The 27,956-nt window shown below is 32.6% G+C and overlaps 3 protein-coding genes across 7 annotated transcripts; 2 read left to right on the top strand and 1 right to left on the bottom strand.

Moving 5' to 3' along the window:
- The first annotated feature begins 5,178 nt into the window (after nucleotides 1-5,178).
- LOC123204330 (LRR receptor-like serine/threonine-protein kinase EFR) lies at nucleotides 5,179-7,599 on the top strand. The gene is made up of 3 exons (XM_044620935.1): nucleotides 5,179-6,085; nucleotides 6,981-7,480; nucleotides 7,567-7,599. The coding sequence occupies exons 1-3, from the start codon at nucleotides 5,179-5,181 to the stop codon at nucleotides 7,597-7,599; spliced, it is 1,440 nt and encodes a 479-aa protein (XP_044476870.1).
- Nucleotides 7,600-7,604: 5 nt separating this feature from the next.
- LOC123204384 (receptor kinase-like protein Xa21) lies at nucleotides 7,605-9,638 on the top strand. The gene is made up of 3 exons (XM_044620987.1): nucleotides 7,605-7,697; nucleotides 7,916-9,050; nucleotides 9,322-9,638. Exons 1-3 carry the CDS (start codon nucleotides 7,653-7,655, stop codon nucleotides 9,480-9,482), a joined length of 1,341 nt encoding a protein of 446 aa, XP_044476922.1. The 5' UTR covers nucleotides 7,605-7,652; the 3' UTR covers nucleotides 9,483-9,638.
- A 12,851-nt stretch (nucleotides 9,639-22,489) lies between these two features.
- LOC123204385 (vacuolar-sorting protein BRO1-like) lies at nucleotides 22,490-26,097 on the bottom strand. Of its 5 annotated transcripts, none has more exons than XM_044620988.1 (5): nucleotides 25,887-26,097; nucleotides 25,141-25,608; nucleotides 24,045-24,112; nucleotides 22,925-22,973; nucleotides 22,490-22,712 (listed from the first exon to the last, which is right to left on the bottom strand). In XM_044620988.1, exons 1-5 carry the CDS (start codon nucleotides 25,941-25,943, stop codon nucleotides 22,656-22,658), a joined length of 699 nt encoding a protein of 232 aa, XP_044476923.1. In that variant the 5' UTR covers nucleotides 25,944-26,097; the 3' UTR covers nucleotides 22,490-22,655. The 5 variants fall into 5 exon arrangements, 4 of the variants coding, with proteins under 4 accessions (XP_044476923.1, XP_044476924.1, XP_044476925.1 ...); XM_044620989.1 differs by having other exon boundaries at nucleotides 25,738-26,085; XR_006499493.1 differs by lacking the exon at nucleotides 22,490-22,712 and adding an exon at nucleotides 24,421-24,514 and having other exon boundaries at nucleotides 22,717-22,973.
- Between the last annotated feature and the right edge of the window lie 1,859 nt (nucleotides 26,098-27,956).

Here is a 27,956-nt window from a genome sequence, read left to right on the forward strand (position 1 = left end):
AACTTACAATAGAAAACAACCACATTAAGATTGGAGACCACGACAATTGATTAAAGGTGTACTGGGCCTGATGATAGCCCAATCACGTATCATATTTAGACAATCAAAATTGTATATCGTGTATTTTATAATTAAAGTTAAATTCGAATTAAGTTTATTCAAAATTGAAAACTAGTTTGACTTAAATAAACCCAAAATAAGTTTGAAACAAATAAACTCAAGCTTGAGCTCAACTTGTAAGTTAAATATTTTTTAGCTTGAACTCGAGTTTGAGAGGAATTTGGTTCGCCAAATTCATGTGTTTGAAAAAATTTAATACGAATCGACTTAAACTATATTATTTTAAATATTACACATCAAAACAATATTGTTTTAATTATATTTCACTAACTACAATACCAAGTTTATGTTGGCTAAAAAAATATTAATGTCTGAAATGAAGGGGTGTTTGGGTTTAGTTTGATTCTTATTCATCTCTATTTTTTGTATATACCGATCAGATCAACAATAACAGGTTTGTAAGTTTTTTTAGCATGAAAATTAAAAGTTTGTAGTTAAAAATATAGATTTATTTAGTTTTAACGAGAATACATATAATTAGCGGTTAAATTTATAAAAACAGTAACTATAATGACGGGGATATTTATCCCCTTGTTAATTTTTTATCACTAAATTTTTTCTTGTAGTATTTGTAATAATTTCAATATTTTAAGGGTAATTCAATATTTAAAAATTTATAAGTTATATAGGAAATAAGATAAGTTAGAGAGGGGACAAATTGAAGATATATCTATCTTTATCCTTAATTTAGAGGATTTTAATTGTTCCTATCCCCACTGGGGAGAAACATGCCAATGACCTAGTTTGGTGAGTTGAATTATTATCCATATTGATATATCAATTTGCCTTTTTTTTTTTCTGCAAAACATTCAAGTCTTATTCGATTAATGAAAGGCTAACCCAAACACAACCTCATTCACAAAAAGGTTGCTTTGAACACGACTCAAATTAGAATTTATGTAAAAAATACTCAACAAGTACATGTTATGTTAGGTTAATAGATTGTATAAAAATTCATCAACTCTACATTCAACCAAATCTGGGATAAAATACAAAAATTTATTTTCTTTATAGTTCCATAAATTTATTATATTTTTTATTCTTTTGATATTACATAGTTTCTAAAGAGATATTAATTAAAATAAGAAAAAAAATTTTTGTCTAAACCTTTCTAAGTCAACTTTTAATGTAGTTATTTTTTAAAATAAATTTATTATTTATTTCAATAATACCACTTCTTTTCAGTGGTATTCTTTCTTGACACATCTCACGACAACACACTCTAGTAGTGTGTCATCATATTGAAAGTAAGTAAGTTTAATAACTTATATCATAATAAATCAAAACTTTTTTTGAAAACTTGTTGTGAAAACTTTCATTGATAAAATTTAAAACTTTGAATATAGACTTTTGAAAGAGGTTAATGTTTTTGTTTGTTTATTGGTAGTTACCCTTTTTAAGGTTTGGTTTTGATTGAACTGGTCAAATCGTTTTGACCGGCTAATCCAACCATATTTTTTATTTTGTATAAGAATCTGATAATTTCATAATATATAATAATAAAAGTTGCAGACATATATAAAATATACATTCAGTTTACTTAAAATTACAATTTTTTAATAATTAAATCAACAAAGTATTAGGTTTTAACTTTGATTTCATTTCTAAATCAATATATGACCAAAAATGTATCATCTCATTATTAAAATAAAACGTAAATATATAGCCAAATATTTGCCAAACGTCTTCAAATATGACTGATTGGATAAGAGCCGTTGGATCACCAAAATAATGAAAGCAAACAACAGTAAAAGGGAGGCAAGCAGGTCAAATAGGCAAAGGGATTTAGCCATTGAATATGGAGGCTTATTAGATGCTCCATCAGCAACGCCGCCAATCCTTTCACAAGAAGGGCACATGGTGAGTGTCCCGGCCAGCGATTGCACTAGTTTCGAAACTTTGAGATCTGAAAGCTTTTTCTGCAGAAAGAGCCGAAGTTGAAGAAGAAGCAACACATGAGAAGAAAGTCGGCAGTGCAGAAGAAAGGGCTGGAGAAGAGGTGTTCTTGGCTTTTGGTTTTATTTTTCAATTTATAAGTTTTTATTATAGAGGACAGGATCGAGATGAACCAGATTAGACCATGCATAGGAAACAAACCACCGGTCCAATCACGGTTCAGTCCGAAAACATGTATTAAACAGGTTTTTTAGTTTTAGAATTTGTTTGAATTGCCGGTTTACGGTCCAGCTGGTCTGACCAGCCAATCTGATTTGGTTTTGTAAACCATAGTCCAAATCAAAACGAAAAACAGAAGTACGATTTCTTAAATTTGCATTTGCATTTATAATCTTAAATTTTAATATTTTACTTTTAATAGAATTTAGATGAATTATGTATCTTCATCTTAAGTTTGTCATCTTACTAATCAAAATATATACATCTAGGATTATATGGATTCAAACCAAATTTGAATAAGAGTCAACTCAAATTTAGTTCGAATCCAAAATGATCAACTTGATATTAACCTCAACTTGTTTGAATTGTTAGGGCATAAGCATAATCGTTGAAAAAAAAAAATCATTAGACAAGAAGAAAATCATTGAGGGGTTGGTTTTAATTACAGTTTTAACCTATTAAAATATATATTATTTAATAAAATTAATTGAATTATAGTTTTGTATAACATAATATAAACATGTAAAATAAATATAAAATATACATATAAAGAAAAAGACAAAATAAATATGAAAAAACAAGTGATTTATTTAAAAATTCTATTAAATATAGTTATATATATGTATTTTAAAAATACAATTATGATTTTATTTTATTTGAAAATTGCCCAAATTATAACCTAAATTGAAAACTGTTTTTAAAAAATTTATCATTCAAAACCAAACCAAAACCGAAAATTGTTAAAGAGAAACTTTTTAAAAAGAATAGGAGATTTTACTTAAATGCCCTTCTTAGTAACAAAAATTGTTTAAGTTAATGGCTTATGAGTGAGATTTTAGGTTTTCAAAACTTAATCGATGAGTGCTTGGGAAAACATTAAATTGGGTGGGAATAAGTCTTTTGGCCCTATTTTTTATTGTGATTACTATCAAATTAATTGGAATTTGGGTAAACTGTAGTATCAAATTAAAGGTATTGTAGCTAGGTCAAATTAGACTAGATTAATTCGTTCTTCTATCCCACTTAATTAGACTAGGTTACTTGACTTTTGGTGTTTTCCACTTATGTTTCAATCAAATTGGTAGTTACAACAAATTAGCAAATGGAGCTAGGGCCCTACCATTAACTATTCTTGGAAGGAGTTGTGTTTGATCTCAGTCTTTCTAGTGAAAAATTTTTGTGACGTGAGAAAAGTTTGTTGTCAATCCTTGAGCCATGTTTGTTGTCAGTCTTCTCAATGAAAAAAATGTGCAAAAGAAGTAAAAACGTTCATCTATCCTTGAGTTGCCTCTTTTCTCGGTCTTCACAACAGAAAAGCTGTGTAAAGACATGAGAACATTTGTGGGTCCTTGTCTACCCTTGAGTTAGTCTGTTCTCATTCTTGTTGATGGAAGAATTGTGTAAAAACATAAAAACGTTTATGGGTCTTTGTCTATCCTTGAACTGTGTTTGTTTTCAGTCTTCTTAATAGAAAAATTGAGTAAAAAAGTGAGAATGTTTGTGGGCCCTTGTCAATTCTTGAGCTACCTCTGTTTTTAGTCTTCTTGGTAAAAAAATTGTATAAAGATGTGAGAAATGGGGAACAAGTTGCGGAAATTTATGGAAGAAATGAAAATATTCGGTCTTAGTCTCTTTGTTTACCTTGAATAAGAAAAATTTCAATCTATTTGTTTTATTGGCGCATTCAAAGGTTACTTTTTGAAATTAAACTCTAATCACGCAAAAGATTAAGATTAATAAAGCATTATGAAGAATAATAATGATATTATATAGTACAACAAGCCATTTCACAGTTTTCATATTCGCAATAGTATTTCTTGAATTTTACCCAATAAATTTCATGGAAATTAATTAGCTTTTTCTTTTTGAACCAGAGTTTAGAAAAATGGTTATCTTGGGATTTGCACTAAAGAAATAGATTTGATCTTTTGAAAGAAAAAAATATAATACATTTGTATTTATAATCTTAAATTTTAATATTTTACTTTAATAGAATTTAGATTGAATTATGTATGTTTATCTTACTAATCAAAATATATACATATAAGATTATATGGATTCAGGCTGAACTTGAATAAAGGTCAACTCAAATTTAGTTTGAATAAAAAATAACCAACTTGATATTAACCTCAACTCGGTTCAAATTGCTAGAGAATAGTTTTAAATTACAACTTGTTTATTCTTTGTTGCATTTCTCTGTTTTTCATTTCTTGTGCTCTTTGCACAGATCTGCTTCTCTCAATTCATTTTTCCAGTTCATTTTCAGCTTTATGAAGGTCCGTTGATGTTCATAGGTTTTTATATTGATTTTGGTTTTTTTTTTTTTGCAGGTAAAAATATATATAAACACAAAAGAAGCTTGACTGGGCATGACAATTGTAATATGTTTTCCGAGATTTAAATGATAAATGTTTAAGTTAATATTTTGATTATGGGTGGATTTGGACCAAGCCAAACTCACGTTCAATTACAATTGCAAGCTGAGTTCGATGTTGTAGCTATGTCAAATTAGACCAAGATTAATTCTTCCTTCTTTCACACTTAATTATACCATGATACTTGACTTTTGGTGTTTTCCACTCATGTTTCAATCAAATTGGTAGCTAAAACAACTATTGTTGGAAGGAGCATGTTTGTGGGTCCTTGTCAATCCTTGAGCTGCATTTGTTGTCAGTCTTCTTGATGGGAAAATTGTGTAAAGAAGTGAGAACGTTTGTGGGTCTTTGTCTATCCTTGACTTACATCTTTTCTCAGTCTTCCTGATGGAAAAATTTTGTAAGGATGTGAGAAAAGAGGAAGAAGTTGAAGAAATTTATGTAAGAAATGAAAGTGGAATGAAAGTATACGGTCCACTGGCAAAATGTTTTTCACTTTGACACAGAGTCATATATAAGTTCTTATCCCTCTCTTTTATCCAACTTGATACTCCTACCTCACAATTAAATGGGGAATATCTTGTGCATCTATTTGTTTTTGCATTACTGCTTCATGGCTACCTTGGCTGTGACCGCGAAAAATTTAACAACCGATCAATCTGCTCTTCTTCAATTCAAATCACATATCACTTCCGATCCCCACAGTGTACTGGCATATAACTGGTCCATTTCTAATCCAATCTGTAACTGGGTTGGTATTTCCTGTGGTGCTCGCCATGAAAGAGTCACAGCTTTGAACCTTCCATTCATGGAACTCGGTGGCACCATCTCTCCATACCTGGGCAATCTCTCATTCCTGGTGAAACTTGATCTTAGTTACAACAATTTCCATGGCCATCTGCCGAATGAACTGGGTCAATTACGCCGACTGAGAGTCTTTTCTATCAGTAACAATACAATAAGTGGAGGTATTCCGGGATTTATCGGTCTCTTATCCAAACTCCAAATCCTGAAACTTGAATTTAATGATTTCTCAGGTACCATCCCAGATGTTCTCTTCAATGTAACTACGCTAGAGGCCCTGTGGTCACACAACAATAATATCCAAGGAAGCATTTCACCAGAGATTGTGAAGCTCACCAGGTTGAAAATTTTCTATATGGCAAGTAACTTACTCTCGGGCTCCATACCTTGGAGCAGCATCTACAACTGTTCCTTGCTACAAGTGTTTCGTTTAGGCGACAATTCTTTGTCTGGCAGTCTACCAGATGGTCTCTGTAATCGTCTTCCAAAACTTGAATGGCTAACTCTAACTTACAATGGACTTTCTGGCCAGCTTCCAAGAAGTTTAGGCAACTGCAGCGAGGCTGTTGTTTATTCATTTTCAGAGAATAAATTTACAGGACTCATACCACAAAATATTGGAAATTTGAGTAAGCTTACGTGGTTGACTCTTAATAGTAACAACTTAGAAGGTATGATTCCACCATATTTTTTAAGCATAATTTGCTTTTAGCTGGTGTGTGTAATTTTTTAATTAAACTATGTGGATAAATTTTTTAAGCATAATTTACTTTTAGCTGGCGGGTGTATTCAATATCAATAAAACTATACGAATACATTTTTTAGTATATAAATAATTTGTTATCAAGTAATTAGATATTATTCTTATCCTAGTATAATTTGGCTGTCAATAAGGCTATAAAATGTAATCTCCATGTTCATTTTATTTAATATCGAATAAATGTTTTGGCAAATTTAATATCTAATAATTTAGCAGGTATAATTATTGTAAACAATAATTAATTGAGTAAATTAATCAAGATAAAGTATATATTACTCTTTAGCAATAAAACTGTGTGTATATTTTTTAATATATAATTAGATACAGAGATAATATACCATCATATGATTGAATAATTTTAAATTAAAAATAACATTACTTCAAGTTCCATTCATTTTTTATACATCAATGATAAATTAATTTAGTTCATTAATCAAGATAATAAATAATGAGTAAGAATAACATTACTCTTAATTTATAGTAAGGGGTATTGTTATGTGTATACATTTTTTATACATAAATAATGTGTCATCCTTTAATTGGGTATTATTTTATCTTAAACTATGTATTAAAAATATGTTTGCTTTTGTTAATAAATGTGCATCAACATACCTTGAGTTGATAAAGTCAAAAGTGTGTTAATTTAGGTTATGGCAAAATCCAAAATCAAATAATTAAAGTAACACAAAATAATCAAAATATATATTACCATTATATTTTAATATTTGTACGCTTCTCTTTCCTATATCTTTGAGATGTTTCAATGTTTCAGTTTCCCAGTTACTTAGATGTTTGCCTTTTAGCAGGTGAAATTCCAGAGGAGATAGGCAATTTGCAAAATCTTCAACATCTATATCTAGGTTTCAATAGCTTAACTGGTGTAATTCCAGAGGAGATAGGCAATTTGCAAAATCTTCAACATCTATTTCTAGGTTTCAATAGCTTAAGTGGTGTAATTCCAGCTTCAATCTTCAATATTTCAACCATAATTAGGATTAATCTAGCTAGGAATAACCTTTCAGGCTATCTACCATCAACCATTGGCCGTAGGCTTCCCAACTTGGAGATTCTTGCCATATGGTCAAATGAACTTACTGGAACAATCCCCACCTCCATCACCAATGCTTCCAGGCTCGTTAAGCTAGACCTGTCCATCAACTCATTTTCTGGGCTTGTTCCAAATACATTTGGCAACTTGAAATTCCTCGAATGGCTTAGTCTTGATTCCAATAACTTCGCCACTGAATCACCTACTGCAGAATGGAGCTTTCTGTCTTCTTTGACAAATTGCAGGAAACTAAAGACTGTAATGTTTGATAATAATCCATTGTATGGCGTCATGCCACATTCAATCGGCAATTTATCTGAAACTCTTGAGAATTTTTCTGCAAGCAATTGCAAGATCAAGGGCAGCATTCCTACTGAGGTGGGTAACTTGCATGGCTTGATAAGATTAGATCTTTCGGAAAATGACTTGAATGGATTTATTCCAACAACGATGGGAAATTTGCAGAATCTCCAAGGTCTGTGGCTAAATAAAAATAATTTCTTGGGATTCATTCCTTACGAGCTTTGCAAATTACACAGGGTAGATAAACTGCTGTTAAATGATAATATGCTTTCTGGACCAATACCAACATGCACGGAGAATTTGACTGCTTTGAGACATCTGCAGTTAGGCTCCAACAAATTAAGCTCTAGCATACCCCCATCCTTATGGACTCTTCAATATATCTTGCAGGTGAACTTGTCATCGAATTCATTGAGTGGTTTTTTATCTCCAAGTATACAGAGTTTGAAGGTCTTGAGAGATCTAGATTTGTCAAAAAATATCTTGTCGGGAAACATTCCCACCACCCTTGGGGGCCTTCAATCTCTAGAAACTCTATCTTTGGCAGACAATAGATTTGAAGGAGCCATACCCAACACATTTGGGGCATTGATGAGTTTGGTATCCTTGGATCTCTCTAACAATAGTCTTTCAAGTGAAATTCCCAAATCGTTGGAGGCACTTACCTATCTCAAGAACTTCAATGTCTCTGTAAATAATTTACAAGGGGAAATTCCTAGCAAAGGTCCTTTCAAAAATTTTTTTGCTCAATCCTTTTTGTTAAATCACGCTTTGTGTGGTTTGCCAAGGCAAGGGGTTCCTCGTTGCAAAGTTGACACCATCAAACGGTCAAAAACACTGATAATGAAATACATTTTGCCTTCAATTCTGCCAATTTTAGTGACAATGATTGTATCATTTGTCTTCATAAAGTGTCATTACAGAAGAAAACATTCTCCAGTTGATCGAGTTGATTCGTTATCTTTAGCAACATGGAGAAGAACATCTTATCTTGAAATTCAACAAGCCACTGATAATTTTAGCCAATGCAACTTGCTTGGTATTGGTAGCTTTGGTTCAGTATTCAAAGGGACACTTTCAAATGGAACTATAGTTGCAATAAAGGTTTTTAATTTGCAAGAAGAGAGTGTACTTAGAAGCTTTGATTCTGAATGTGAAGTATTGCGCAACATTCGTCATCGAAATCTCATAAAAGTCTTGAGCAGCTGCTGTAACATCAATTTTAAGGCCTTGATACTCGAATTCATGCCCAATGGCAGTCTTGATAAGTGGTTGTATTCTCACAACTATTTTCTAGATATGCTACAAAGGGTGAACATAATGATAGATGTTGCATCGGCTCTTGAATATCTCCATCATGATTATTCAACACCAGTCATCCATTGTGACTTGAAGCCTCAGAATATCTTATTAGATGAAGATATGACTGCCCATGTAAGTGATTTTGGCATTGCCAAGCTCTTAGACAAAGGAGATTCGAAGACACGAACCCTTACACTGGCTACTATGGGGTATATGGCACCAGGTGATGTTTATTGTCTCAATTCTAAATCTCAGTTAGGATATTATTTATTTGTTATGATGAATTCAATTTAACTTTGCAGAGTATGGATCAATGGGAATTGTCTCAACAAGAGGAGATGTCTACAGTTTTGGTATTTTGTTGATGGAAACTTTCACAAAAAAGAAGCCTGCAGATGAGATGTTTGATGGAGAAATAAGTTTAAAGATCTTGGTGGAGGCATCATTGCCTGATGCGGTAACTGAAGTTGTGGATGGTAATTTGTTAATAGAAGAGAATGGCTTTCCTGCCAAAGTGAATTGCATGTTAAGCATCATGAATTTGGCTTTGAATTGTTCCATGGAATCACCTGAACAGAGGATCAATATGAAAGATGCCTTGGCAAAACTCAAGAAGATCAGACTGCAATTTCAGCAAGATGTAGGAGGTCCCTAAATAAATGGTGTTCTGATGTATGTTATTTATGCTCTTAGTTTGTTGTTTATGATATTTCTAGTTGATGATAATCTATCTAGTTAAACTTTGAATAATGGATTTTGCAGATACAGTATTACTTAAACAAGAAATACAGAAGAAGACTTTGTCTTTTTTATTTAAACAACATCAATGAAGAAACAAGAGCAAGATATACAGACAAATATATATAAAATCCCTTATTGTTAAATCTACTAAAGCTATACCATAACATAAATGAAAAATAAAAATAATGATACCACCAAAATGGATTAGCATTGCCTAAATACCTTATGCTTCTTTGAGTAGTGGTTTGCTGTGAGTCTAGAAGGAGAATTCTAGATAGGCGGTGTACATGTTTCTTGATTCTTAGAGAGGCGGCAGCAACTTGTATAAGGCTGGAGCAAAATTGTGGAATCTTGTGGAGAGGGAGACTTCGAGAGAGATAGGCAGTGCATTTACTCAACAGAGATGTGCGTTGCTGCCTATGTAGCAGAGGGATTTGTCGTGGAGGCAGGGGATAATGTGACTGTCAAAGCTGCACATTAGTCAATTTTGGCACGAGGGATTGGTGGCAAGGGGTCATCCCTCACCTGCCTTTTCCCACTTCTCTCAGATAATCTGCCTTCCTGGAAGATTGATGATAACTGCAAGAGAAGCTTGGAGGGTACGTTGCCTGCAAATTATATCCTAATAACTGCAAGAGATCTCTTCCTCTGGGGTTCTGGGATTTAGCAACAAGCCTTGATGCTCCAAAACCTTTATCCATAGTGAAATAACGTCAGCTTGTGCTTTATTTGCCCAAGCTGAAAGTCAGAGTGGAACCAATGGAGGCTGTTCAAAACAGTGAGTTTTCCAGAACAGTTGCCAGGGGTAAGAGCAATCCGAGCAATTATTTTGAATGCCTGTAGTCAAGTGATGATGCCAACCCAGAATCCTTTGCTTCCAATGCTTTTACAATAGCAAAGGTTCAGAACAAAGAAATAATCATTGTTTAGCCATGAACCAGGCCTACAAAAATACAAATTTATAAAAGAAATCCCATCCTGAAGGATCTGTTAATGCCTAATCATGTCTGGATCAAAATTGAGGTGGCTTTCTTACTAAAATAAATACACAGGTTATGATCTAATTGATTTGCTTCAGCAGAATCAATCCAACTAACTAGGTCTGATCATAAAGAACCCTGGCTTTGAAAGAAAATCAGCAGATGCAATGTTCTTCTATTCAGCATTTTTAAGAAATGAAATTGCTCCAGCCATTGCTGACTTGTTGGCAAGGAGTGTAAATTATAACGGAGGTATTGACATTTTCCAACAAGAAGAAGGCTGAATAAATAAGTATACTTGACAACCGCCGCATATATAGGGAGGAGAACAAATTCCAGCCATTGGGATTCTTAGATATAGTTAAAGTGGATATTTATCTAACTTTTTCCTGATTCACATTCACAGAATGAACAAGAAATAAATAATAATAAAATAAGTGAAATTTTACAGAAGGGAAGATCTAGGAAAAGAATAAGAAGGTAGCTAGAAAGTGGAGGAAAAGTTACAAAAACTAAAATAGTTAATCAAATAAAAGTCAGACCTATAAATAGGGGTGGATATAAACTGAGCTAACCCTGAACACCCCTCGACTGGAATTTGGTTCGAATAAAAAATAGCTTGACTTGAGTTTGGATTGAATTCGTTAAATCAACATTAAAGGTGATTCGAGTTTGGTTCGAATAAAAATGGTTTGGTTTGAGTTTGGTTCAAATTTATGACTTAGATATGTGCCTCAAATTCATGGTTTGAATTAGCAAATTAGTTGTAAGCTTAATATATAAAAAATTCAGCTGATATATTCTACAAATTATTTAGTCTCATTGACAAATTATTTCATTCAACCAATTTATTTATTGCAATTCTTGGCTCATTGACAAGTTTATCTGAAATTCAGCTGCTTTATATTTTGGGAAATTATATTAAATGCCCTTTTTACCCCTCCATTAAGCAAAAATGCCTATGTTTCCTATTCCTAAGCAAAAATGCCCTAAACTTTTTTTAAACTACCAAAATTATCCTTCACCACATCTATGTAAACCCTCGCACTCACTCTTATTACATACACTTCTCATATCACTCTCACTCTCATTTTTTACTCAATATCAATTAGTACGGGTTTGTTCGGATGGAAGAAGTTCGTATGTCTGAATTCAAATCGAAAAAAGTCAGTTCGTGAAAAAAAGGTATTTATACGAATCTTAACTCAAAACTTAATTTTATTTGTTAAATCTAGTTTGTATGTCATGTAAAGGGGGTATTTGAATATTAGATAATAATATAGGGGTTAAAAATATTAGAAAAATATGGGAGGTATTTTGAAATTATACAATATATAAAGGATTTAAATAACATGTTAAGAATAGATAGGTATATTTTGATACAAGATAACATACAAGGGTGTTAAATGAAGTGTTAGATAATTATGGGGGGTAAAAAAATGTTATAAAAATATGAGGGGTATTTTGATATTAAACATTGTAAGAGGATTATAAATGAAATTTTAGGAATAGATAGATGTATTTTGATATGAGACAACATACAAGGGTGTTAAATGCAATGTTAGGTAATTATAGGGGGTAAAATAAAGGGAAAAGGACTATTTTCCACCCATTTTTTAGGCCAATCTCAAACCTATACCCACAAGAGATCAAAAACCCTTTTTCCTACCCAAGACCAAACTACCGTCCAATTTTTCAGTTAGGGATAGGGGCAAAATCGTTATTTTACTATTTAAAACGTTAAAACTTTAAAATTTCACCATTTTCCTCCTCCAGGTTTTAAAAACTAATGACTAACCCATCCTCAAAGTTTGAAAAGTTTAGATTTCACCCCTAGGGTTTGCTTCCTTCTCTGGCCACCACCGACGATCGACACATTCGACCGATCTCTTATTCTCGACTACAAAGGATGACGAAGGATGACCCATCGTTACCTAGATCTAGACAACGAAGCATCGTCCAGATCTAGAAGAATAGGCGAAGGACGACGCTTCGTTGTCGCGTCTGGATGACGTGACGAGTGACGAAGGACGACAAAGAATCATCCTTCATCGTTTAGGTGGAGTGACGAAGAGAGACCTCTTCGTCGCATGGTGGTGCGACGAAGAGATCTCTGTCTCTTCATCGCATCACCGTCGTCACACTAAGAGAAGGAGAAGGCCGGTGACGACATCGGAGAAGACGTTGGAAGATAAAGTTGAAGAATGGGAGTGAAACTGTTAGTTTTGAAAGTTATGGGGGCGGCTATGTTTTGAAAAATATGGAAACCCTTGGTTTGGGGGTTAGTTTTCAAAGTTTAAAAACTTTAGGCGAAGGTGAAATGTTAGTTTCTAAAACCTAAGGGGGTGAAAAGTAATAAACTTTATAACTTTTTAATATAAACAGTAAAATGATGATTTTGCCCCTGTCTCTAACTGAAAAATCGGATGGCAGTTTGGTCATGGGTGGGAAAAAGGGTTTTTGATCTCCCGTGAGTATAGGTTTGAGATTGGCCTAAAAAAATGGTGGGAAATAGTCCTTTTTCCCTAAAAAAATATAGGGGGTATTTTGATATTACATCATACATGAAGGATTTAAATAATAGGTTAAGAATAGATAGATGTATTTTGATACAAGATAACATAAAAGGGTGTTAAATGAAAGGTTAGATAATTATAGAGGGTTAAATGAAATGTCAAAAAAATATGGGAGTATTTTGATATTACATAATATACGAAGGATTTAAATAACATGTTAAGAATAAATAGATGTATTTTGATAATAAGGAACAGATGAGGGTATTAAATGAAATATTAGATAAGTATGGCGGGCTAAAAAATGTTATAAAAATATGGGGGGCTAAAAGAATGTTATAAAAATATGGAGAGTATTTTGATAGTAAACATTGTAAGAACCTTTTTATTGAAATGTTAAGAATAGATAGATACATTTTGATACAAGATAACATACAAGGTTGTTAAATAAAATGTTAGATAATTATAGGGGGTTAAAAAAATATTAGAAAAATATAAGGGGTATTTTGATATTTAACATTGTAAGAACGTTTTTAATGAAATGTTAAGAATAGATAAATGCATTTCGATACAAGATATCATACAAGGGTGTTAAATAAAATATTAGATAATTATAGGGGGTTAAATAAAATATTCAAAAAATATAGGGGTATCTTGATATTAAACATTGTAAAAACTTTTTAAATGGAATGTTAAGGATAGATAGATACATTTTGATACAAGATAACATACAAGAGTGTTACATAAAATATTAAATAATTATAAGGTGTTAAATAAAATATTAGAAAACTATGAGGGGTATTTTGATATTAATAACTATTTTAAATAGTTATTACAGATTTTTTATCATGAATAAATAAATTTTTCCAAAAACTTGTCATTGCAGGATTAATAATTCAAAATGGATGGTTATGCATCGACTCGTTATTATGGAAAATGGATTCAAGGTGATAACAATACAATAAAATATGTTGGAGGATCCAAACAATTGATTAAAATTCCTTATAGAACAACATTTGAGGGATTCATTCAGCTTTTGAAGAAGTCTTGCGGTATTGATTCAATGAAAAACTACTTTCAATTATCAATGAAGCCAAAAGAAATTGAGCTTAACTGCCCTGTACAGATCCAAAATGATGAAGATGTCCAGGGTCTTATTAATATGTCTTAGTACTTACAGGAATATATTCCTATTTTTGTTACATGTACCCCAATTGAAGGACAAGAGGAAGAAGATGAAGATGAAGATGAAGAAGAAATGAGTGGGGTGAAAAAAGAATATGATTTGGAAAACTTGATTGATTTCAGTAATGACCCATTGTACATTGCAAACTCATGGTCTCATGGAGAGAAAGATAGGGTTCCTGATTGGGGTGACTTTAATGAAAATAATATGTCCGATGTTCCTTCTGAAGAGGTAGAGCCTGAGTATATGCCACCTATTATTGAGAGTATGGATAGTTTGCAGCTTAAAGATCCAATTTCAGGTGGTGAAAATTATTCTTGGCCATTTTTTAACAATGTCCCCACTGATCCGTTTAGGTGGCTTCCTGATTTTCCTCCACAGCCATCAACATCATCAGGTGATACAAGATTGATCCGAGAGGAAAATGGTGTAAAACTTGGTGATATTTTCCATAATAAAGGATTTCAATTCATGGTCAATAAGTCTGACAAGAGGCGATGGGATATTAAGTGCAAGGTTGAAAATTGTGAGTAGTATATACATGCAAGCAAGTCCAAAGTTGGTGAAGTGTTTCAAATCAACCACATGAATCCAACCCACACATGTTCAGTTGATCAAATCATGCCACATCACAGATAAGTTGGGGCCCGAGCTTTAGGTCAATTAGTGAGGTTAAAGTTTGTGTTGATTAATCGAATTTATCGACCTAAGAAAATAATTGTGGACATCGTCGACCGATATAAAATTGACATTTCATATTCACAAGCTTGGTGGGCAAGGAACTAGGCTTTAAATTCATTGAGAGGCTCACTGGAGGAATAATTTATGTTCTAACCATATTACTACTACAATCTACAACGTACTAATGCGGGTACCATTACTACTATTGAAACAGACGATGACCATTGATTTAAGAATTTTTTCATGGCATTAAGATGTTTTGTTCGTGTATTTAGAGAATATCTCTGACTTGTTATTTGTATTAACGTTGTTTTCCTTAAAAGTCAATATCTAGGGCATTTATTCCTTGCAGTGGCTCTTGATGGTAATAACTATATATATCCCATTGGCTTCGATGTCAGTAAAAAAGAAGATCATGACACGTGGTGTTGGTTTCTCAAGAAGATTAAAGAATGCATCCCTGACCTCTCCGAGGTAGTGATAATCTCAGATCGGCATCACGCTATATACTCTATAATCGTTGAAGTTTTTCCAGATGTCCATCATGGATGTTGTTGTCATCACCTTCTGTGTAACATGCGAGCGAAGTATAAACGAGACCTAAAGGTAAAGTGTTTAAACAAGTATTAAAATTTTGAAATGTTTATCTTTTTCATACATTTTGATTATAAAGTTCTCATATTATTTACCACCTTGTAGGTTGCGGGTGCATATTAGAAAGCTGCAAAATCATACACAGAAGTAGAATTTGAGGCTATGATGTGATCTCTTGATTCAATAAATCCTCAAGTTGGGGCTTATCTATGTGAGGTCAGATTCGAACATTGGAGCATAACACACATTCTGGGGCATCGATACAACATTATGACAACTAATATTGCAGAGTCATTTAACGCCCTTGTCAGACATGCACGAGGCTTGCCTATCACAATGCTCATCGAGTTCATTCGTGGTATCATGCAGCAATGGTTTTGCGAGAGGAGAAACCATGCAAATACATATCCAATCGTTAATAATTAAAAGTTATCTATCATGTACTTCTTCCCTTATGTTTGCTATTAACAAATCTGTTGTTAATATTTTTTCAAATTACAGATGAATGCTCTAACTTTGTCACCCCTTGGGCGGAGGAAAAGATTAGCCGTCGTCTGTCAAAGTCTGCACGCTTAGAGGTTCAGCCAATTACACCTACTCGGTATTAGATTGTTGGTTTTGGTAGATATATCCTAAAACTATAAAAATTAAAAAAAAACATAATTAAAATTCGAATTCTATACATTGAAATACTCTAGAATGTCAATAATTGAAAAATCATTCAGAAATCCGAAAAATACGAGTTGATATATCCGAAAACTGCAAAAATAAAAAAAACAAAACTGAAATTCAAATTCTATACATTCAAATATCCTAGAATGTCAACAATAAAAAAATTATTCGAAAATATAAAAATACGAGTCGATATATCCTAAAGTGGTGAAAATCAAAGAAACAGAATTGAAATTCGAATTCCATAAGTTGAAGTACGTTAGAATATCACCAATAAAAAAATTATTTGGAAATTTGGAAAATACAAATCGATATATCGTAAAACAGTGAAATTCGAAAAAAAGAAACTGAAATTCGAATTCTATACATTAAAATATCCTAAATATCAACAATCGAAAAATCGTTAGAAAATCTAAAAAATATGAGTCGATTTATTCTAAAATTGTGAAAATTGAAAAAACGGAACTGAAATTCGAATTCTATAAGTTGAAATACATCAGAATGTCGTCAATTAAAAAATCATTCATAAATCTGAAAAATATGAGTTAATATATCATAAAATGGCAAAATTCAAAAAAACGAAATAGAAATTCGAATTCTATACTTTGAAATACCCTAGAATGTTAACAATCAAAAAATCGGTAGAAAATCTAAAAAATACGAGCCGATTTATCCTAAAACGACAAAAATCGAAAAAACGGAACTGAAATTCGAATTTTAGAAGTTGAAATACGTTAGAATGTCACCAATCAAAAAATTATTCAGAAATCTAGAAAATATGAGTCGATATATTATAAAATGACGAAATTCGAAAAAACAAAACTGAAATTCAAAAATATGAATCGATACATCCTATAAACAAAAAAACCAAAATATTGAGCTGAAATTACGTCATTACATTGTACAATGTGTCAAAAAAGCACACAAAAATCGAAAAACCAAATGTTAAATTCGAAAACTACATATCGAAAAACCTTAAAACAGAAAAAACGGATATAAAATTCAAAAACTACACATTGAGAAACCCTAGATATAGAAAATATCAATTTACCCCTTTAGAAAATTTTTACTACAAACAGGTCCAATATTACCCTTGCCCCCTTAGCAATTTTCTAATCTCTTAAAGCCCCTGCAGTTTCAAAAAAGTAAATTTTCCCCTAACCTACTATTTTCACGGTAGTAGCCCATTGTCTCATGGCAAATTTTAGAAACACCCCCCGTGGACTAACCGCTCTCCCCCAGCTCCCTAATGTTTTGAAAACGCTACTTCATCCCCTAACCCACGGTCAATCTCTCTTGACCGTGGGATCCACTGTTCAAACGGTTGGAGCGCCGATCTCTTCGAACCCATTTTCCAGCCAAAAATTCATCGTTTCGGCCTCAAATTTCAACACAAATCAAATCTATATAGGCTATAACACAAAACCCCTCAAGAAATTCAACGAAAACAACCAAGAATCAAAACATTTTAAACATTGTTTAAAATCAAAATCCTAAAGTTTCAAATTGCAAAATCTCCCTCAAATCTCAATAATATGAACAATAACTTGATTCAAACAAGAGTATTGTTTAAAATCTGAACATTTTAAGTAATAACTTGATTCAAACAATAATATAAACAATAACTTGATTCAAACATTTTAAGCATTGTTTAAAATCGAAACCCTAAAGTTTCAAACCGTAAAATCTCCCTTAAATCTCAATAATATGAACAATAACTTGATTCAAACAAGAGTAGGGAAGATGTACTAACCTTCTTTGCCATTTTCGATCATCGAAAAATACGAAAATTGTCGGAAATCTCTTCACCCGTGGGAAGGGAAAATTTATTTGAATTTGCATAGTGGAACCGTGGAAAACTAACGTGGGAGATAAGAAAATTTCTTTGTTTACATATAAGGGCAGTTTAGTTATTTTACAAAAATGGGACATTTTTGCTTAAACCTGATTGTTTTGGGCAATTTTTAGACCCCCTTAATTTTGGCCATTTAATATAATTTCCCTTATTTCAATAAGGTAAACATAAAATTGTTTATTTATTTAGCATAATTATCTCCAAATAAAAAAATTTATTGCAATTTATAAAGAAAAATTGATGTGTCTTGCTTAACTTTTTCCAAAATATGTTTTTGACTTAAAACTCATGACATTTGATTATCAAATTAATGTTTACGTTTTTTAGTAAATGCTCCAATGTCAAATTTATGAAATTGAATGAGATTATATATCTTGCAAAAATAATGGTTGACAATGATCTTGTCGGTTGCCACAATGAGTTTAGAGAGTGCATTTTCAACAATAAATTTTGTGAAAAATCGTTACGAAAAAGAACAAGTGGTCAATGGTTAAATGATTGTGTAGTCGTGGATATAGAAAATGATGTATTTAATAGTATTTATAATAAAGTCATTATACAACAATTTTAAAAGATGAAATCTCATTAAAAATGTCATTATATAATTTAATATTATTTTTTATTTAATCTAAAATGTTAAAACATGAAAGTATTATTACATGCAATGTTTTCTCACAATGACCATATGTATACCTACTCATATTTGCCAAATGATTGTTTCCCACTTAAGGTTTGATAAAATAATAATTTTCACTTAAATTTGAAAAAATCATTTTTCAACCAATCAGTAAAAGTTAGTCATTAGTGTTAATAAAAAATCGGAAAGTATTTATTTTATTTTGTCTAAATTTAATATTAAGGATATAATTAACTATGATTTTGTTTAGGGGTTGATTTAAATCGAATTGAACTGAGCCCAAACATGGGCTAGCTCAAGTTCGGTTCGAATAGTTTTAGAGGTGGTTTCTGTTTGTCGAGCTATTGGTGGTGGAGGCATTACCTCCCTCACGGGCGTCGACTAAGAAGACTATGGGTGGGGTTCCACTGGAGCCTTACGCTTATCGGTGGTCCTTGCCTCTCTGGTCACCAGAAGCTCCCTAACCTCATGCAAGTATTTGTTCAACGTTTCCATGCCACTGTCAACCCCCACTATTCTCCCGTTTACATTCTCCATGTTTCCATTCATGGCTTCCAGCCTCCCGTCGAGCCCTTCCAGTCTACTCTTCACCGTTTCTAATTCCTTCTCCATGCCATCTACCTTCGCCTCCATTCTTGTCATCGGCTTTGATACTAGGTTTGATAGGTACCTTGGTAAGGACTCTCCTGCAATCAGCACAGCTCCAGCAATCAGTTTCTTCTCCCCAAAGCCACACCTCAAGACCATGTAACAATATAATGCATTTGTTAAGCAAACAGAGCAATGTAACCATGTAAAGACAAGTATTGTATTAATCAAATTGATATTTCATTTCCGGAAAACTGATGCAACTTTACATAACTGTTGAGTACACAATATTGGCTGTTGATTATAATTTTCCAGAACACAAAAGTAGTTTCCAGAATGTTTCCCATAATGTTTCCCAAAATACAAAAGAGGTAATACAAAATAAACATTCAAACTGTCTTCCCGACTCAAGCGATTCGAGAGGCTCTCTTCTCTCCCCCAATTCTCATAATTTCTTCTGAATTCCAGTCTGCCTTCCCCTCTGCCGTCTCTCCCTTTTTATCCTTCATTAAAGCCACGTTGACTTCCAGCTTGCTATTTTCCCCTATCATTTTTTATGGGTCTTGCAACTGGGCAACTGACATGTGTTCTACCCTCTTGCTACACGTGTCTTGTTTTGCCCAGCTTTCATCTCCTCTGTGAAATGTAGATGTGAAACCTAACAATTTTGAAACGCGTTTGTTTGGTTAAAAAAAAAAATATATTTGAAATCTATAAACAACGTTTTACAAATAGAGCTTTCTGTTTGCCTTTAAATACTCTAATTGTTTACAGAATTTTTTATACATGTTCTATTATGCAACTCATATTCTCGTTGTCGATTGAACCCAATCAAAGGCTACTTTGTTTATGGGCTATAGATATGGTTTACAATGCTGAAGTGACATTACTACATGTGTCGTATGGTACTAAAAATAAATTGTGAATATTATTACCCACCACCCTTGGGGCCTTTAATCTCTTAAAAGGCCAAAGGACAATTTCCCACCCAAAGTATCATTTTATTTCAAGTTTTTACTTCTTAATTTTAAAAATCTCATTTACCCAGCCATAAGCAGGTAAAGTTAACGAAACTCTAATCCCTTAAAATTTTATCTTTTTTCCCTCCTAAACTCTAAAAACTAACAATTTCCCCCATAGGTCAAGTTTTAAAAAATGACATTCCCCCCCCCCTTAAGGTTTAGTTTTCAAACACCAACACCACCTCCGGCGCTTCTCCATTGGTATTTCCTTTCTCTTCCTTCGGTAGTCGCTCCTTCACCATCTTCCCCTCCGTCCGGTGGTCCTAATTGACACAATTCAAGTTTTCAAACGAGAGAAGTTTGGCCACCAAAGAGAGAGGAGACATCGAGAGATATTCATTGTCAGCGATAGCGTTAGATTTGACGCCGAAGATCTAGAAACTAAACCTTAGTTTTTAAGGTTTAGGGGAGAAAAAAGGAGATTAAAATTTAGTTTACTTTTAGTATTATAGATAAAATAACAATTTTACCCTTAAAACCGTTAATTTTAACCACTCATAGGTGAGTGTTTGAGATTTTCAAAATTAAAATATGAGAACTTAAGATAAGAGGATACTTTGGGTGAGAAATAGTCCTTTGGCCGTCTTGAAACTCTATCTTTGGCTCTCTTGAAACTCTATCTTTGGCAGATAATAGATTTGAAGGTGTCATCCCCAACACATTTGGGGCATTGATAAGCTTGGTATCCTTGGATCTCTCTAACAATAGTCTTTAAGGTAAAATTTCCAAATCATTAGAGACTCTCACTTATCTTAAAAACTCTAATGTCTCTGTAATTTACAAGAGAAAATTTCCAACAAAGGTCTTTTTTTGTTCAATCTTTTCTGTTAAATCATGCATTCTGCAGTTTGCCAAGGCAAGGGGTTTCTCTTTGCAAGGTTGACATCATCAAACGATCAAAAACACTGGTAATGAAATATATTTTGTCTTCAGTCCTACTAGTTTTAATGACAATGATTATAACATTTGTCTTCATAAGGTGCCATTATAGAAGAAAATATTTTTTAATTGATCAAGTTGATTCATAAGGTGTCATTACAAAAGAAATTCAACGAGCCACCAATGATTTTAGTGAGTAAAACTTGCTTGGTATTGGCAGCTTCAGTTCAATATTCAAAGAGATACTTTCAGATGGAACGATAGTTGCAATAAAAGTCTTTAATTTGCAAGTAGAAAGACTACTTAAAAGCTTTAATTCTAAATGTGAAGTATTGCACAACATTCATCATTGAAATCTTATAAAAATCTTAAGCATCTGTTGTAACATCGATTTTAAGGCCTTGATACTTGAATTCATGTTGAATGGTAGTCTTGAGAAGTGGTTGTATTCTCACAAATATTGTCTGGATATGCTACAAAGGTTGAACATAATGATAGATGTTACTTCAGTTCTTGAATATCTCCATTATCATTATTCAAAACCAGCCATCCATTGTGATTTGAAACCTCAGAACATCTTATTAGATGAAGACATGATTGCAAATGTGAGTAATTTCGGTATTGCCAAGCTCTTAAAAGAAGGACATTCAAAGACATGAACCCTTACACTAACGACTATGGGGTGACACCAGGAGATGTTTATTGCTTCAATTCTAAATTTCAGTTAGAATATTATTTATTTGTTATGATGAACTTAATTTGAATTTGCAGAGTCTAGATAAATGGGAATCATGTCCACAAGAGGGGATGTCTATAGTTATGGTATTTTGTTGTTGGAAACTTTTACAAGAAAGAAACCCACAGATGATATGTTTTATAATTTGTTCAGAGAAGAGACTGATTTTGGTGCCAAAGTGAATTGCTTGTTGAACATCATGAATTTGGCTTTGAATTGTTCCATGGAGTCACCTGAACAGAGGATCTATATGAAAGATGCATTGGCAAAGCTCAAGAAGATTAAATTGCAGTTGAGCAAGATGTTGGCTTCCAGTTAATAGTATTGTGATTTACGCTATCTATCTAGTTGAAATTTGAATAATGGATTTTGAGCTACCTGAAATTTCGTAGATTCGTCATGGAGAAGCTGCCATATGTGATTTGCCAAGTTTATCATATATTTGTTGGTAATGTTGTTAATCTTAGTCTTCTTGATTAAGAAGATACAGTATGAGCTAGCAAGAGATGCAGAAGACTAAATTTTCTTGGTTTAAACAACATAAATGAGGAAATAAAACAAGAGATAAAATCCCTTAATTTTCTTTGTTTATTTCCGGTGAAAGTTAACTTTTGTATTAATCCCACTAAATAAAATAGCTAAAATTAAAGCTAAAGAGGTTTTACAGGTGGACCAGACAAATGAAACGGTGTTTGCTGCAGGGAAGATTGTTTATACCCCTTTAGCCAAACACTTAATTTTATTTTATGACAATGGACTTTCCATGGCATCATTGATTGCATAAGCAACACAGTAGTGCTTCTGAAAATTGACAGTTTGTAAATTAGTTAATAACAGTTATTATTTATATAAAATAAGGTTAAAAAAATGATAGATCTATAACTTAAAAGAGATTGCGTGGACATTTAGGCAACTCTATTTGGTGCAGGCCCACAAATGATGAAATCTGATCGTGTTATCAACTAAGAGCAATGTTGGTTGAGTTTCAAAACAGGAATGAAAGATTTACTCGCCTGCATCATGTGCCACTCAAATTCATCAAACAATTCTAGCTGCTCGATCCTAAAAACCAGAAATCACAGATGAGATTCTTCCCTAGAATGTTTCAGAAAAATTGGCAAGCTTCCCAACAAAAAGCATATAGAAAAAAAGTAAAGAGGGAAAGTACTACACTTTATATCCTATAAATAATTCAGTAGAGTCATAAAGAGAAGACTTCCTAATGACACAGCCTATGGATTTTCCTTTCCAGTAAAAACAGAATCTTAAAAATTAGTAGCAGTACACACACATACAAGCTCTAGGCCCCCTTTGGGCCAGCCAAGAAATTTTGAAGTTCTCATTTAAAATTTACTCAACAGCCAAAATCATCTAAGCATAAAATTATACACTGATTCAAAAAATAGACAAGATCTAACTCTGGCACACGTTGCTAAACCCAGAACAATGTGTAAATACCATACCACCATTAGTAACCGACTTGCAAGCACAAACTATTAAGCATATGCTTGCATGAGGGTGCCTTCCTTAATCAAATCATCCTTGTGATTTAAACATAATCAATAAAACGGCAATTTCAAAAACTGATTTTATCAACTTTGAAACTGCAGTAGTTTAACAGACAGATTACAATGATATGCAGACCAAAGGATGATATGATTTGAGATTCAACTATGCAACCAAAACCCTGAATCAAGAAAATGCCTATCACAACTTTTTATTCAATCAAATAGACAAGAAAACACCAAAACTTCAAAATAAATATACAAAATTACTAAGAAGATAACAATCATGGATTTGTTTCTGGTCCAACAAAATTGCCGATCAATTAAAGCTAAATCACTTTTACACCCAAATTTGGCAGCAATTATAATTTTGTACACCCAAAATTGAAATACTGAATATATTAAAATATATACATAAACTAAACAGGAAAACAACACATATTTTAAGCAATAACATGTAGGGACAAAGTTTTTATAACAATTATGCACAATAAGTAAAACAAGAAAAAAATTTAGCTAGACATCAAATAGTATTACAAAACAATCAATTATTACTGTCTAAAGCTCATTACACATATCAATGCCCCTGGAATCACATTGGTGCAAAAAATTTTTAAAATACATATACCTGCGTCTCTCTTGAGCATCAACAAAATTGCTATAAACTTTCAGCAGCATGTCCCAGGCAACAACACTCTGGAGCATCAAATAGAATTATAAAAATAAGAGTACACATAAGAAATCAACAATAAAAAATGTGATTTTTATTAAGCGTCAGCATTAAACAAATATAAAAATTTGATCATTTGCTGCCCAAAAGCATCATCTGGGAGGATCCGTTGAAGAACCACAATAAAACATGTTATACGTATGGTTATACTATAATATAAATTACACCTAAAAATATCATAAATTTATAAAGGAAAAAAACTAAAAAAGGACACTAATAGAGAAGATGAAACTACAAAGATCAACTTCCACTTTTGAAAAGGCATATAACCTACTTATATAAGAAAAACACTGCTGTTGAAAAAGTTCTTGCGGCCCAACCAACAACAGTATGACTTGAATCAGGATCCAAGTATATTAAAACGCACTCTGCAATTATAAATGTCGGCAGGCTAATAAAACATCAGAATGAAGCAACTTAATCACTTTTTCAAGATTAAGACAGATAACTACGATCAACTTAAGAATTGCATATAATAAACAAATTGGGAAGAAGAACTACTCACCGGCAAGAATGACACCTGAGATGTCAGTGACAGACACTATAAAAAAAATGGCTTTTACATCAAAATCCACTTTCTACATCAAAATCACGCTGGAAAAACCCAACAACACTATCCCTCACCTTTCCTAAGAAAATTTCATTCTTAAGTCAACAAACTCACCATCAAAACTCAAGTCACCTTCATAACCATACTAATCACAGTTCAAGCGAAGATTACACTACTAATATTGCTCGAATTTTATTATTAAAAGAAACAGATCAACAAGATAACATAACCATAAACCTCACAAATCATGCACTACAAAATCCAAATGTATATGCAATCTTTATATATTTAATATCCTAAAAGTTTAACACTGTAAAACGTACATATTTACGAAATCTAAACTTATGTCAAATAGTTTTTCAATTCATCACAATTCAATACATAAAAACATTTACTAAATTGATTAATTAATAAATCAATCAAAGCTTCAAAAAAAGCACTAACTTGTCTAGAAATTTTAGTGCAAACACCAGGCATACTCCCTTTAGCAATCGTATTCTCAAACAAACACTCTTGAGCTTGGGCCAGCATCAATCTCTCCAACATTCCGGTGCACTTGAGGCTGACATCCACCGTCGTGGGGCTCCTCATACTCGCCTTCGTGGACGCATTATCTCTCAAATAAGGAAAGGCTCCAGCTGCCGCAATGAATGTGTGCGATGCCTCCCGCAGCCCCTCCATGGTGGCGCAATTGACCGACAACCCCATCTGACCATACACTGCCCCCAAATTAAACAGCACCGCCAACTTCTCCAGATGAATGTTCTGCTGACTGGCCTTTTGCTTGGCCTTAAACGCATTGTACCACAAAAACGTGATCGTATTGATGTGGTCCTCAAGAATCAAAAGGACATAATTCAACACCTCCAGCAACAGAGATACCAAAAAGAGCTTCTCCAAGAATCTATTAAACTACTTTAAGCAATCAGAATCACAGAGAAAACAGAATTAATCATCAAACACCAAGAACCCTAAAAACAAAACTATTATCATCAACATAAGCACTCAAGACAACACAGAGAGAAGAAGAACGAATAATACCTGAAGTTTCATTCAATAGCCTCAAAAATCATACAATAATTGTGACAAATTACATCTTTTATACACTGAACTATAACTAACTACAGCTGGCAAAAGTAATCTAAACCATCCGGTTATCAATTCAAAACGATACGTCCATTAAAGCTCACCGTTGATCTCCTCGTTAATAACTGTCTCGACAACCGCATCATTGCCGTTAAAATCATGCCGGATTGAAGCAGGACACGAAAGCCCTCGAACCCCTTTTAGTCAGAGAAACGAAAACTTTAGAGAGAGCCACACATCATCTGCAGAAGCCACCTATTTTCCTTCGACTTTTCAACCGTGATTAATGAAACGATGCGTTTTTGCTTTGTAATACACTGCAACTGTCTTGTGAACTTTATAATAACCTTATCACAACCTAATCGATATTATATAATATAAGTTTCAATCTTTATATTTATACATTTAATATATTTTAATATGATGTTAGAGTATAAACTAAATGAGTGAATTTAATAACTAAAAGTGATTTTAGATATTAAATAATAATACATCCAACCGAACAGTAGACGTAATAGCCTATAATAGTTAGAGACTAAAAAATCACACATAAAATAAAAACAATATAAAAAAAATTAAATATTAACATAAACTAATTAAATTTATATAATATGAGTTTTAATTTTTATATTTATAAGTATAATATACTCGAACATATCTTTGTCAGGAGAGACAGGAAGCACGTCTCGACAAGGCAAAGGGCCCTGCAACGTGTGGAGGGCGTGGAGTCTAGTACGCGCTTGATGTAGGAGTGAGTCGCTTTAGCACGAGGAAATCATCTTCAAGATTGACCACTTCGTGCTCAGAGTGAGGGAAATGAAGTTGTGCAAGAGGGGTAGAGGTCAATTAAAGACGTCTTCTTCTCGATGATGATGAGCAAATGTTGGTGGCGACAAAGGAGGAGCCAGTGGAAGGTGATGACCCGGACATGATTCGAGAGAGCGAAATCATAAATTTGAAGGAGAAGATTGACAAAGAATAAGCTGAAAATGAAGGGTTTGGACTTGCGGGATTATTAATTTTTTATTAACTTATTTTTAATTTTATTTTCTTATCAGCATACTAAAGAAACTTAATAAATAATAATAACTTAATTAGTTTCTTCGAGTCATAAACAAAAGTCATAAAATTGACTCAAACTTAGCTTAGTAAATTACAATAGGAAACAACCACGTTAAGATTGAAGACCACAACAGTTGACTAATAGTGTACTAGCCTGAGGATAGCCCAATCACATATCATATTTAGACAATCAAAATTGTATATCGTGTATTTTATAATTAAGACTAAATTCGAATTAGGTTTATTCAAAATTGAAAACTAATTTGACTTAATAAGCCCAAAATAAGTTTGAAACAAATAAATTCAAACTTGAGCTCAACTTGTAAGTTAAATATTTTTTCGCTTGAACTCAAGTTTGAGGGGAATTTGGTTCACCAAGTTCATGTGTTTGAAAAATTCAATATGAATCGACTTAAACTATATTACTCTAAATATTACACATTAAAATGACATTATTTTAGTCATATTTCATTGACTATAATACCAAGTTTATGTTGGCTAAAAAAATATAAATGTCTAAAAATGAAGGGGTGTTTGGGTTTAATTTAGTTCGTATTTATCTCTATTTTTTTATATACCTATAAGATCAATAATGACAGGTTTGTAAGTTTTTTTAATGTGAAAATTAAAAGTTCATAGTTAAAAGCATAAATTTATTTAGTTTTAACGAGAGTACATATAATTAGTGGTTAAATTTATAAAAGTAGTAATTATAATGACAGGATATTTATTCCCTTGTTAATTTTTTTATCACTAAAAACCTTTTTTTCTTGTAGTATTTGTAATAATTTCAATATTTTAAGGGTAATTCAATATTTAAAGGTTTATAAAATATATAGGGAATGAGATAAGCTAGAGAGGGGATAAATTGAAGATATGTCTATCTTTATTCTCAATTTAAAGGATATTAATTGTTCCTATCCCCATTGGGGAGGAGCATGCCAATGACCTAGTTTGGTGGGTTGAATTATCATCCATATTGATATATCAATTTGCCCTTTTTATATTTTTTTACAAAACATTCAAGTCTTATTCAATTTATGAAAGGCCAACTCAAACACAACCTCATTCACAAATAAGTTGCTTTGAACCCGACTCAAATTAGAATTTAT

This window comes from Mangifera indica, chromosome 20 (genome assembly GCF_011075055.1).
Source record: "Mangifera indica cultivar Alphonso chromosome 20, CATAS_Mindica_2.1, whole genome shotgun sequence".
NCBI classification, from domain to species: Eukaryota; Viridiplantae; Streptophyta; class Magnoliopsida; order Sapindales; family Anacardiaceae; genus Mangifera; species Mangifera indica.

Coding starts and splice junctions, on each gene's coding strand:
- LOC123204330 (XM_044620935.1), top strand. CDS start 5,179: ATGGGGAATATCTTGTGCATCTATTTGTTTTTGCATTACTGCTTCATG. Junction 6,086..6,980: donor TAATAGTAACAACTTAGAAG/GTATGATTCCAC, acceptor GCCTTTTAGCAG/GTGAAATTCCAGAGGAGATA. Junction 7,481..7,566: donor ATTGCAGGAAACTAAAGACT/GTAATGTTTGAT, acceptor TTTTTCTGCAAG/CAATTGCAAGATCAAGGGCA.
- LOC123204384 (XM_044620987.1), top strand. CDS start 7,653: ATGGATTTATTCCAACAACGATGGGAAATTTGCAGAATCTCCAAG. Junction 7,698..7,915: donor AAATTTGCAGAATCTCCAAG/GTCTGTGGCTAA, acceptor TATATCTTGCAG/GTGAACTTGTCATCGAATTC. Junction 9,051..9,321: donor TATGGGGTATATGGCACCAG/GTGATGTTTATT, acceptor TGTTAATAGAAG/AGAATGGCTTTCCTGCCAAA.
- LOC123204385 (XM_044620988.1), bottom strand. CDS start 25,943: ATGATTTTAACGGCAATGATGCGGTTGTCGAGACAGTTATTAACGAGG. Junction 22,974..24,044: donor GATGCTCAAGAGAGACGCAG/GTATATGTATTT, acceptor TCTGGTTTTTAG/GATCGAGCAGCTAGAATTGT. Junction 22,713..22,924: donor TTGAGTGGCACATGATGCAG/GCGAGTAAATCT, acceptor GTCAATTTTCAG/AAGCACTACTGTGTTGCTTA.